Below are 13171 nucleotides of genomic sequence, written 5' to 3'. Positions count from 1 at the left end.
AAAAACCCCCTGTCTTTCTGACGTTCACATGATGGAAAGATAAATAACAAAAGTTAAATAAAAGAATCCTAAGAGGGAAGGGCAGATAAACTATGGGGATGGAGTGGTGTTGAATTTAAAATAGTGTGACCCTGGGAAAGCCCCTAAGGGTTTTCTAACCCCAAGATCCGTCATCGCCAGCTGCACGCCTCACGCATGCGCACACACGACGCAACCCCTAGCTAGTGCTGGCGCGCCCCCTGGCGCCCCTTCGGTTTGCGCAGCCGCAACAGCCGGTGAAGGAACAGGCCGGAAGCGCGCTTCCTCCCCTCACCCTCCTCCGCGGGCTCACTTCCTCCTACCCCACCCAAGCTGCCAGACCGGAAGCACTTCTCTGTAACCCGATCCTACTCCTTTGGGTTGAAACTCGGGGGCCGCGAAGATGCCGGTAAGGGGTCCGAGTCTGGAGTGTGTTGTGACGACGAGAATTGGGGAGAACGGCAAAAACTCGTGCGTGCGCTGAGAGAAGGGGTCCAAGGTGGTCAGAGAGAAAGCGAGGTCCAGAGTAGGGAAGAGGGGAGGGGGCCGGTTCTTGTAGGTTTGGGGAAGCCTGGGTCTGTCGGCCACGGGGACCGGGGGAGCAGCAGAGTAGGCTACAGTGGGCGTGCAGAGGAGGCTGCCTCAGCCCTTCCAGCCCCTTCTCTCCGGTTCTGACCCCATCTTTTCCTTTTCTGCACCCTCCGACTCCGGCTGAGTCCCCAAAGCCTCAGCAGACCGTGAAGTCAAGGGCTGCACTTTTTATTTATCATTTTTCAAATCGAGGGTCCGGCTTCTCCGTTTTTCTAAAGTCCCACTTCCTCCACCGCCCCAGGGGGCGGGCCCCTTCCGCTTCTGTGAGACCCCACTTCCTCCCCTGTCGCCCCCGCAGTGACGGCCACCCCTGAGCCGCTGGGTTTAGGGCCCCCAGGGCAGGCTCAGGGTCTGCGCCTGGTTTCCAAATGTTTCTATTTTATTGTGCATCAGAGTAGGAGAAAAACTGGTGGTGGTGGTCTGCTTTCTCTTAATTTCTGACAGCCAGCCTGCGGGGTACATTTACCGGCAGCATCAGGGTCAGCCTCCATTTTGCAGAATAGGAAAAAGGACGTTCCATAACATGCAATTATTCAAACAACAGACATTACCGAGCACCTACTGCATACTAAGCACTGTGAGAGCAGTGAATATGGCCAGCAAATCCCCGCTCCTAAGGAGTTTACATTCCAGTGGGGAGGCAGACAATAAACATACAAATGTAAATAAAATAAAGGAGATCATTTCTGATAGTGACATGCTATGAAGGAAACAGATGGGGAACAAGACAGTAGCTTGCGAAGGGGAAGGTGGAGGCTGCTTAAGAGGAAGCATACCTGTGATAAAAGGCACAAGACGTGGTTATAGGTACATATATTATGAATCCCATAGCTACCGTGTGACACCTGATGTGTGCCAGGCAGGCCCTGAGCTACATGCTTTTATATAAAGTATCCCATTTAATCCTCACATTGACCCAATGACCCTGCGACCCTGAGGTCATTCCAGTTGGACATAGAGCACCCTGGACTTTCCATGCGATTACTTATGTAATACCTGTCTTCTCCATTAGCCGGGAAGTTCTTCAAGGATGAAGACTGTACTGGTATTGCCTACCTCTAGATCGCCATGCCTTGCACTTAAGTGCTAAGTAATTGTTTGGTGAATGAATGAATGAATATATGAACGGGGCCCACATTGTCTTACAAAAAGCCAGACATTTTTAAAAGGCAGAGCCAGGAATCATACACATATTGCTCTCATAAATGTGATTTCCCCCGCTCATGCTCTAACTTGCACCAACCCACTGAAAGCAGTATATATATATCCTCATTTTACAAATTGGAAACAAGATAAGAAAAGTGATGTCAAAGATAAAGCCAGTAAGTGGCAGAACTGAAAATCCAGTGCTTGGGTTCTGGCTTCACAACAGCTGAAGGGTGGGTACCCCAGTTTATATGGTGGTTGTCTATTTCCATAGTGTCAGTACTTCCGCCAATTACCAGTGTGACATCACTGAGCATGGCAGACGTGCACGGTGGGACCCCATTATATGGTATTTCTGCCATAAAAATATAAAAGACATAAATAACTTGAAGATCATAGACAATAGTAAAATAACTTTTTTAAAGGAAATAATTTTGAGTCATTTTTAATATAATGGATTGCAAATGTATATAATTTAATTTTTAATAGTGGTGTTCCAACAACCAGCGTGGCTCAAAATATTTTTAAAATCCTAAAATTTTCATCGTTGGTTGCCATGAGCCTGTAAGAGCCAGTCCGCATATGGCCGCCACCATCCTTTTTGCCACGTCCCCTAGTTGATTTTGGGTGGGTTACTCTTTCATTCCATTGGAGAAATGTACTCGTCTGCGCCGCTGACATTTGTTCTTTTCTGCCTTTGTACCCTTGCCTGGCTTGCTACCATAGGCTTACCACTCTTCTCTCATGGACCCCGACACCAAGCTCATTGGCAACATGGCACTGCTGCCTATCAGAAGTCAGTTCAAAGGACCCGCCCCTAGAGAGAGTAAGTCGGAACCCCTTTCTATTCTTTTCAGGTTTTGGTATGAAACATCTAGCAACCCTCTGACATTAGCAAGTCAGGGAAATTCGTAGTTCAGTCTTCTGTCTGTGGTTGCTCTTGTATTTTCTATTTCGTTTTGCTAGGTAGATACTGCTTTTTTAGACCTTTCCAGGGCATGGGTATATGTGGCATTAACATATTGCTGTTAATTTCTCCAGGATATTTTGCTGAGGGGTAAGAGAAAACGTGCTTGACACTGGCCCCGACTGGTGTGGCTCAGTGGTTTGAGCATTGTCCCACAAATTCCTCAGTTGGGGGCGTGCAAAAGGCAGCCAGTGATGTTTCTTTCACACATTGATGTTTCTCCCTTTCTGTCTCCCTCCATTCTCCTCTCTCTGAAAATAAATAAAATCTTTTTTAAAAATCTTGACACTGCTTCTGTCCTCACTGTCAGTTCTTACGAACTAATGCTCCACCTTCTGTAGAATGTCATGTCCCCACCCCTTCTCTGTTATCAAGCTGGAAAAAAACACATTTTAACCTCTTGCCCATCTAAATCTACTTCCTTTATCCATTTTTCAGGAGTTTCATTTAAATTTTTTTTTTAATCCTCACCCAAGGATTTTTTTCATTATTAGAGGGAGAGGGAGAAAAACATCAGTGTGAGAGAGAAACATCTATTGGTTGCCTCCTGTACGCTCCCTGACTGGGGATTGAACCCACAAGCTTTTGGTGTACAGGATGACACTCCAACCCACTGAGCAACCCGGCCAGGGCAGGAACTTCACTTTTAGCAACACTACCTTAATCTTAAATCGTAAGTGTCCTATGTAACATTAATAATTCTGAATTTTTTATCTTTGCTTTCTTTCTTGGTACTCATTTTCTCTATTTATTTCAGAGCCTTTTTTTTTACTGTTCAGAAAGCTTCCTTCTTTTCAGACACTATCTGAGACCCTTCTGACACACTGTGAGACACTCTGCCAACAGTGTACTTCGTATCATGTGGGACAAGGTTTCCCTGCCTCCAGAGAGGGTCTGCACTGAGCTCCATTCATGGTTTCCAAGGCCATGGTTTTAATTACCAATTTTGTGCTGAGGCCATCTCCATCCCTCTACCAGACTGTTTGACTTAACCTTTTTACATTTCTTTTTGTTTTCAACACCAGTTGAAAGCTCAGTCAACTTAATAAATCTGGTGAGTCACCACAGTCTTTACTTGATTCTGAGATGAAGAAAAAGAAACAGATGGGGTGGGGAGAACAGACCAAAAGGAAGAAAAATGATGTGAAAGAATCATGGTGCAAAGGAAAAATAAGAGTCAGTGTTGGCTCAGATTCGTTGAGAAGAACCACTTTCAGATCTTTGCAGAATACCGTATGGTGTGTCAGAAGATGCAGTTGGCCGCCTTTACAATTAGTAATCCTAATCAGCACCTTCACAGTTCTTTGAGGGTTTCTACAGACGAAGAATGACCTGTTACTCTTCCCCAGGGGACTGGATTAGATCGGAACTGAATTATGGAAAAGTGTAAGCCTAGGCTGGGGGTTAAATAACTGTTGGCAGTAATCCAATTAATTTGTCCCCAACAAATACCTCTTGAACCCCTTTTACGTGCCAAACACCCTTCTAGGTTTTGACTCCTGCAGCCTCCTTACCACACACACACCTATGGCAACATTTGAAAAGAACTAGCTGGTTTTTGTAACCACTATTGAGTTCTTTGAAGAAGTTTCCTTTTTGCAGATAAGAAAATAGATCGCAAGGAACACAAGTCTCGAGTTCAGATTCCTTGGAAATTCTGTGGCCGAGGCATGAGCAGGGATGCGTGTCACGGGATTAGAACTGCAGGCTCACTTTGCATGTCTGCTGTGTGAGAGGGACGGCGGTGGTGGACGAGAAATATAAATAACTGTCTCTGTGTTACTGCAACCAGCTGCCGGATACCAAGACCCTGGGATTGTGACCTTTTTAAAATAAAAAAGGGGGAAAATTGCCAAAGAAATTGTGTAATGAGATCTGTCTTTGTCACAACAGTATTTCTGGCTTTTTTCAGCCTCTAGCCACCTAGACCAGCTTGTATAAATATATTTGAAATCATAGTTTTCATAAACGGAAAGTTATGTATGAGAACCCCAGCGGGTTCCAAAATGATAGTTGAGAGTTTTTGTTCTCTGAAACTATAGTATGTAAATTCAAATAAAATTATATTGAATACTTTTTAAATCATTTTGTCAAAGTTTAGTCTATGTCTCATATAAATGCATTAGGAGATGTCTGGAATGATGTTTATCAAACCTTAATAGTAGTTATTTTGGGGGGAGTGAGATTAGGGTGACAATTGAAAATTTTTTGGTACTGATTAAATAATTTTTCTAACGAGCATGTATAACTTTTTGTAAAAATAATAAAGCTATTGGGTTGGTCAAAAAGTCCGTATAGTTTTTTCTATAAAATAAAAGGCACATTTTTCATTTTCACCAATAATTTTATTGACTTGGTTATTTTGAGTATGTTGGCTATCTCCCGCTATTGGCTTCTAGTGGGTAGAGGCCAGGGGTGCTGCTAAACACCTTCCAATGCATAAGACAGCCCCACAGCAAAGGATTATTTGGTTAAAGTGTCAATAGTACCAAGAAGCTTCACAAACCACTTTTGACACATTCAGTAGTCACAGGACCTTCTCCATACACTGCACAAACCTTTTCTGTGTGTTTCAGTTGCATTTTTACCTTTCTTGAAATAATAAGCAAATGCACGGAAAATTGCATATCTTGTTCCATCCTCAATACTAAATGGCTGCCTGAAAATTTACCAATTTTGATAAGTTGTTTTTAAAGATTTTTATTTACTTATTTTTAGAAAGAGAAGGAGAGGAAGAGAAACATCAATGTGCCTAGGTTGCTTCACACATGCCCCCAACTGGGGACCTGCCCTGCAACCCAGGCAGGTGCCCTGACTGGGAGTCAAACCAACAACCTTTCAGTTCTCAGGCCTGCAGTCAATCCACTGAGCCACACCAGCCAGGGCTTGATAGTTTTGTTTTATTTTTTGGGTTTTTTTTTTTTAATGCACACTGATATGACAGCTGCCACAGTACAATCTAACAAAATTGTTTCAAATGAAGTTAAAGACAACAATGGCACTACTAGAGCCACTGTATGGAAAAAACTTTTTGGTCAACCCAATATAAGAATAAATCATGTACTTATTTTTCTAGAAATTGTTTTTAAAGGCATTATATTTCAGTAGTCTCATTTCCTTCAACTCCAAAGCTCTTGAGCATTGACCTCAGATACTTTTTTTATTTATAGCTTTTATAGGTGTTGTGTTTTGCATTAAGCTAATGTTCACTGCCCCCTCCCCTTGTGTCCTGCTTAGCAAAAGATACAGATATTGTGGATGAAGCCATCTATTACTTCAAGGCCAATGTCTTCTTCAAAAACTATGAAATTAAGGTAAAGTACAGAGCTTTTAATGTTTAATTATTTTTCTGGGAAAATATCTAGCTTGGCAGTCAGGGTTGCTGTGAGGAGTGAGTGAAATGAGATTGTATGTTTTTAAACATCCAGAACATTACTTAATATTGGACTCTACATCAATATTTGTTTCTCATTTTTTTCCTCCAAAGTCTGCACCAGGTTGGCAAACAATAGCCAGGCCCACCACCTCTTTTCGGAACTGAAGTTGGGTTGGAACATGGCCCCACATGTTTGTTTGTAGATTGCCCATGGAGGCTTTCGCGCCCCAACAGCCAAGTTGAGTAGTTGTAGTCAAAACGGTACAGCCTGCAAAGCCTGAAATATTTATATCTGGTCCTTTTTTGTTTATTCAACATTAATTAAGCACCTACTACATGCCAGTCCAAAACTGAAAATCCTGTGTGCGGTGTTACTCTTTTTTATACTTGTGTCCTGGACCAGAGATGGTGAAATAAAGAATCTTCAGTGACCCTGATCCCTCCTTCTAGCACCCTTTCTCCCATTCTCTCAGTCCTTCATAAGAATGAGGCCAAGAGGAAGGTGGTGGAGAGGAGGCGGGGAAATGGAAAAAGGTTTTAGAGCTCCTGCTGTGAGCAAGTTACAAGAAACATCAGCACATTTTATGGCTAACATTCTAGAATATGGAACTTCCTGCCAAACTTGGACCTTTTGGAATCAAATAGGGTTTGAGATTTCTATTTGTAGACTCTTGGTCTACAAATTATAGTCTAAACTTTCTGTGATATTAGCAGAGTGTTTTCTGTATCTAATGTGTGGTCCAAGTGTTGTGTGTGTAATAGGTATAAATAAATATAGTTCTGCCATTTTCATTCTCTCTTTGAATATTAAATGATCTTAAATATAGGGAAATGCGTAGCTTGTTTTTTTAAACTATAAATCTGTAAAATTTGACCTGAAGTACATGCCTCATTCGATCAACACCCATTCGCCTTTTCCACATTTTCCTTTTGGTTAGGTTAAGCGTTGGGCTTAGGGAGTGCTTCAAAAACAAGTCACCTGAGAAATAATTGCTTCCTCTTTTAGAGTCATGAATGTTTCTGTTCTCGGCAGAGATCCTGAAATGAAAGGGTTTTTTAAAATTAGACAACCATATGGTATACCTCAGGTTTCCCCGGCAGCTTTGGGGACTGCTTCCCACACAGAGTGAGGGGCTATTGGCACAGCTCCTGGGGAGCTCAGCCGCCAGAGGAGCTGAGGACAGCAGGAGCGGCCCCACAGCCCAGGGCAGACAGACAGGGGCTGGAGAAGATTGCATTTGGAGAATGGGAATTTTTGATGCTATAGTAATGACTCTTTTTGCAATTTTCTGTTGATAAGCAAAAGACAAAGGTTGAATTCATTTATTGCACATAGTTGTTGTGTTTTGTTCGGGACTGTTTTTAAGTTTTGTTTTTCCATCCTGTAGAATGAAGCCGACAGAACCTTGATATATATAACGCTCTACATTTCTGAGTGTCTGAAGAAGCTCCAAAAGGTACTTAAACTTGGATGATCATCTATCAGGAAAACTAATTACTGATAGGTATTTGGACTTGGTGAGACTTTAAGGGCAAGGAGAAAATATCTCCTCTGACTTAGAGCATGGACTAAGATAAGAATCTGAATGTAGATCTCTAAACTTACAGTGTTGTTAGCTAATCAGAGGGTAAGGCTTTGCATGTGTTTCCCCAAGACAGAAATCTTGAGGAGAATATTCCTTTTAAGCCTTTGGTCAGAGATTCTTAACTTCAAGTCCAAGAATAGAATTCAAGGGTCCATGAACTTGAGAGGGAAGAGATTCCATCTTTCTTTTCACTAACCTCTAACTGAAATTTAGTACTTTCATTATTAGTGTGGACAAGAACCCACAGTTGTATTAGCAATACCTGTGACTTTTTCTCCAGTGGAAATCAGCATTTCACATCGCGTTTAGAGTGGGAGATTTTTTGCAACTTTGTTTACACTCAGTACTACTTCAGAATTACAGTTATTTTGGCCACTGCAAGATCTTGTATTTAGTGTATGAGTAAAGAAGCATGTGTATGACTATATCATAAATTTGTTTTTTAATATTATAATTATTCTGTTTCACTATAATTGGGGTTTTTTTGTAATTCTATGTATTTTATTTTATTCATTAAAAACATTATTCTGAGAAGGGGCCCACTGGCTTCACCAGATTACAAAAGTCATAAAAAACCCTAATCCAGCCATGACTAGCTTAGACTAAAAAAGTGCAAATTGGATATTATTATCCTTTTCCCTGTAAAATACAAGTGTATATATAATTTTTTTTTTAGTGCAATTCCAAAAGCCAAGGAGAGAAAGAAATGTATACACTGGGAATCACTAATTTTCCCATTCCTGGAGAGCCTGGTTTTCCACTTAACGCAATTTATGCCAAACCTGCAAACAAACAGGAAGACGGTAAGAACAGGGTCTCTACCTCTCTTTATATGGCACAAGGTTTTCTCCATTTGATGTTTTACCCCCCTGCTCTTCTTGCCTTGAATGGCATATAATCGAGAATGGAATCATTGGCACATGTATTATCTTACCAGCCACTGTCACACGAGATTCTTGGTAACAAGTGTGACATGTAGAGATCCCTTTGGACTGTCATTTCTGTTTCTCACCCTGTTTGAATGTATAGAAATACATTGCAAAGGTCAGTGTCCAGGTCAACAGCAAGCACATTTGCGATGCATTCTCAGATACACTTTCTTTGTGTTGTTTTACCTGCTCCTTATTGTAGAAGTGATGAGGGCCTATTTACAGCAGCTAAGGCAAGAGACTGGACTGCGGCTTTGTGAGAAAGTTTTTGACCCTCAGAATGATAAACCCAGCAAGGTAAGACCCTCTTCTTTCAGTTGATAAATCACCCTGCATCCTATAGTCTCCATTAAATGAAACACACTAAGGTCTTTCATTGTAAGAATACTATTAGTATTGCAGTGTTGCTAAACTTTTGGGTCTGTGCCTTGCACATAGTAGGAATTCACCAAATCACAATGAATAATGATTGCATATAATAACAAATTCTGGTTGGTGGTTCTTATGTCAAGGCATTGTAAGCCCCATAGTACAGGTTTTTTGCTTGAGATATGTTGGATGTATTACATCTGTCTTGTGCTTGTAATTTTGAGTAACCTTTAAGTCACCAAAAAGAAAAAAAGAAAGAAAGAAAATTTTACATGTGCTTTCAAGGAGTGTGTAGACCATAAGGGCCACCAGGCTAATATTAAATTTTGTTTTAAACAAATTCATATTCCATCCTTAACCTTGAACTTGCATTGTAATTTGACTGCCACTATTCATTCTGTTTTGTCCCCTCTTGTTAGTGGTGGACTTGCTTTGTGAAGAGACAGTTCATGAACAAGAGTCTTTCAGGACCCGGACAGTGAAGGGAGCCCGGGCAGACACTGCATCCACAGCTGAGGGCCGCATGTCACTGCAAGGTGTACACAGTTCTTTGCCTTTATTTCATAAAGTTTTATACAGAAGAGAGAAGAGAACATGTCTTTACTTGAAAAGCTCATTATCAATCATTGGGGGGGGGGGGAAGAATGAGTTGTCAAAGGGTGATTTGAAATTCTCTGCAGTATTAAGCTGGTGCTTAATAAGTAATAATAAAGAAATTTCTAACATTTTATGTCAGGAAAACATTATTGCTTATCTTTGGCATTCATTTAAAATTTTTCGAGAGATAACATTCACCCTTTTAAAGTGTACAGTTCAGCGGTTTTTAGCATATACACAAAGTTTACCAGCCATTGCCACTAATCAAAACTGGAGTTTACTCTGGTGCTCGGTCAGCTAGAGTGTTGCCATTTGGGCTTTGTGGGTTAATGTGTAATTTTAATGTAGGAGTTAAATTCTCTTGAGCATCTGTCCACTGATGATCTGAACTATGACCTAAGTACCACATTTCACATACTCAAGAGTATGAGTATGTCAGAACATACTCTGTATCCCTGGCCAGTGTGGCTCAGTGGTTGTAGCGGTGTCCCGTAAACCAAAAGGTTGCGGGTTCACTTCCCAGTCAGGGCACAAGCCTCGCCTGAGGGTTCGGTGGCCTGTGGAGACGTGTTCGAGAGACAGCCAATCAATGTTTCTCTCTCCCTTGCTTCCCCTTTCTCTAAAATCAATAAACATGTCCTTGGGTGAGTATTAAAAGAAAACAAAACATGCTCTAGATGCAAGAAAGTCTTGAAACGAAGAGTGTTTGTTGGGTTGTTTTTGTTTTATAATTTCTTACCTCGGATCAGATTCTGGGTGATTGGGTTGAACTTTGGTTACATGCCCTGAGTCACATGTCAGAAAGGAAGAAAAAAAGCCACAGTGATTCATAAAGATTAAAGGTTTGTTTTTAACGAATGTGCTTTTTTAAAACAATTGTAGAACCTTTGTGATAGGAACCAGCGCTCTGTGGTGCCTGTTCCATTAGTGCCAGCAGGGGGCACACAAACAGAGCCAAAGCTTGGCTTGTAAAACATTTCCTGTATAATGTAGGTGTTTTGTTCTTTTTTAATGCACCCAAGAGAACAGTTTCTAAAGGATTTAAAGCAAATTACACAAGAAGTATAACACAGTGGATTTTAAAGTGTAGCTTTATTCCACACATAATGCTGACATTAAACGAAGGTTCTTACAAGGTATAACTTTTTAGGGAGAGCAATTTAGTAGTAAGAACTGTAAGACTTCTTTTGATTTTAAATAGAGAATTGGATGAGTAAGTTATGGTACATCCAGAAAATGAAATACGCAGCCATTATAAAAAAGAGGCTCTATCTGTCATGTCATGGAAAGACGCCTTATTAAAAAAACTTCAAGGGTGGTATTTAATCTGATTCCATCCTTGTTTATTTAATTGTATGAACTTCGGGAAAAACTATGTGAGCATGTACATCAGACTGTTAACCGCGATCTTCTTGAGGAAGGAACAATTCCAGGGACTTGTATGGTCTAGGTTGTACACACTATAATTCACTCAGATATGTGCTAGCTTCATAACCAGGGGGAAAAACTTTTCATAGACGGGAAATCAAAATCTAGAAAAAAATTTATTAGCCAAAAACAGACTGAAGATGACAGTCACCTTGATCTTTTTTCTTAAGCATCCGGCTTATATTTACCATTTTAATATGCCACCCACTGCTGTCATGTGTTGAAGGGTGACAGCACATAGAAATACTCAAACAAGATCTACGAGAATTGTTTTATTCTGCGTTTCCCTTTTCTCCACAATTACTAGTACTGAAGACTTCAATAAAAAGTCTGGAACCGTGTCCAAAAGCCATTTGGTTTGTTTCCCCCCTCGTTTTGTTTACAGAAGTTTGGAAGACCATCCCATTAGGAGAGTGTAACATTAGGGCCACGTCTGTCCTGTGTTGATTTTGAGATCAAACATCAATCAAGATTTTCCACTTTGGTTTAACACTGCAGCTCTGATTCATAGGTGACGTGGCAGTGTGCTAACACTCCGCATTGTTCCTCCTGCTTAACCCTTGCAAGAACCTTTGTGGCACGTACTGTCCTCTCTTCCAGGTGAAGAAGCTGAAGCCTTCAGAAATTAAATAATAACTTGCTATAATAATATAATTAATATAAATAAGATATTGATAATATACTACCACACGTCTGGAAGTTGGAAGAAATGACAAATCTTTCCGAATTCACGGCTGGCCTTCTCAGCCATTATAAGATGGTCACTGCTCCATTGCTACTTTTAGTAACACATTCAGACAACAAGATCAGGAGATTGGTCTGTTCCTTCTGCTTATGCCAGCTGTTGAAAGGATGTTCAAGAAATGTGGATGTGAACTCTGTTGTCCAGGACCTCGGCCATCTGATGAGAAATGTGTCCCTCAAGATAGAAACTGAGACACACGGGAAGATTGACATGACTGCCCAGTGCTGTAGAAGCCCAGAGAAAGGGCTGTTAATGGCTGAGGTCGGTTGGAAAAGAGACGTGCAGGTGGCGCGTGAACTAACTGAGCTCACCAGAACAAGTGAGCCAAGTTAGACAGGCTACATGGGGAAGGGGTATATCGAGCCAGCTATGGGCCACGATCGAGCCTGGCAGGAGGGAAACCACAGGGCAAAGGATCTGATGGGGAAGAAACTCCTAGCAGGAGGTAATGCCCCACGTTTTTGAGAGCCAGGGTCAGGCTTAGCAGTTTAAACTGTATTTTATTAGCAGCCCAAAGGACTTGACGGATTGTCCACACTCAGGCGCTATTCTGCTTTTACCCACCGCTGTTCTCATCCATCACTTTTCCGCTCCATTCCACAGTTTCTGCGCTTGGCTCTCAAGGGCATTTATTTAAAAAAAATTATTAATTGATTTTTAGAGAGAGAGAGAGGAGGAGAAAGAAACCATTGATTTGTTGTTCCATTTATTTATGCATTCATTCGTTGTCTGGTTCTTGTATGTGGCCTGACCAGGGATCAAACCGACAACTGTGGTGTATTAGGACGATGCTGTAAACAACCGATTACCCAGCCGATATACGTGTACAATTCAATGTTTTTTAGCCTATTACATTATTAATTTTTATAACAACTTTCCCACTTTTAACAATTTATTGACATTAGTTACATTCATAATGTTCAATCATCACCATTATCTAATTCCAAGTCTTTTTCATCACTCCAAACACACTATACCCATAAAGCAGTATCTCTCCATTCCCTGCTCCCCTAGTCCCTGGCAACCTCTAATCTACGTTTTTGTCTGGATTCTCCTCATATAAGGAGAATCATACAATTATTGTACTCTTGTGATTGGCTTCTTTTGCTTAGCTTAATGTGTCTTAAGGGTTCCTCCATGTTGTAACATGTATGAGAACTTCATTACTTTTTCTGGCTGGGTAATATTCTGCCACGTGGATATAGCACATTTTGTTCAGCTATTCATCTGTCCATGGGTTGTTTCTGCTCTTTGGCCTTAGTGAGTAACTCTGTAATGACCTTTGGTGTACAAGTATCTGTCCCAGTTTCTGCTTCTCACAGTGCTTTAAGAAACCCGTTTGCCATTTGATCACAAGACACCTTAAGACTTCTCCCTGAATCTCTATCTGGCTGTCTTATATTGCCATTTAAGTGTTTT

At 41.1% G+C, this 13171-nt stretch overlaps 1 protein-coding gene across 1 annotated transcript; it reads left to right on the top strand.

Annotated features, from left to right (window-relative positions):
* Positions 1-271: 271 nt before the first annotated feature.
* Positions 272-9712, top strand: ARPC3 (actin related protein 2/3 complex subunit 3). Its single transcript, XM_024567158.3, has 7 exons — positions 272-427; positions 2482-2581; positions 5960-6036; positions 7487-7555; positions 8361-8487; positions 8816-8910; positions 9402-9712. The coding sequence occupies exons 1-7, from the start codon at positions 422-424 to the stop codon at positions 9462-9464; spliced, it is 537 nt and encodes a 178-aa protein (XP_024422926.2). The 5' UTR covers positions 272-421; the 3' UTR covers positions 9465-9712.
* The last annotated feature ends 3459 nt before the right edge of the window (positions 9713-13171 follow it).

Source organism: Desmodus rotundus, chromosome 7 (genome assembly GCF_022682495.2).
Source record: "Desmodus rotundus isolate HL8 chromosome 7, HLdesRot8A.1, whole genome shotgun sequence".
In the NCBI taxonomy this organism is placed as follows: Eukaryota; Metazoa; Chordata; class Mammalia; order Chiroptera; family Phyllostomidae; genus Desmodus; species Desmodus rotundus.
Note: the sequence above shows the minus strand (reverse complement) of the source record. Positions and strands in the feature narration are given on the sequence as shown.

Coding starts and splice junctions, on each gene's coding strand:
- ARPC3 (XM_024567158.3), top strand. Junction 6,037..7,486: donor TCAAAAACTATGAAATTAAG/GTAAAGTACAGA, acceptor TCCATCCTGTAG/AATGAAGCCGACAGAACCTT. Junction 8,488..8,815: donor TGCAAACAAACAGGAAGACG/GTAAGAACAGGG, acceptor TCCTTATTGTAG/AAGTGATGAGGGCCTATTTA.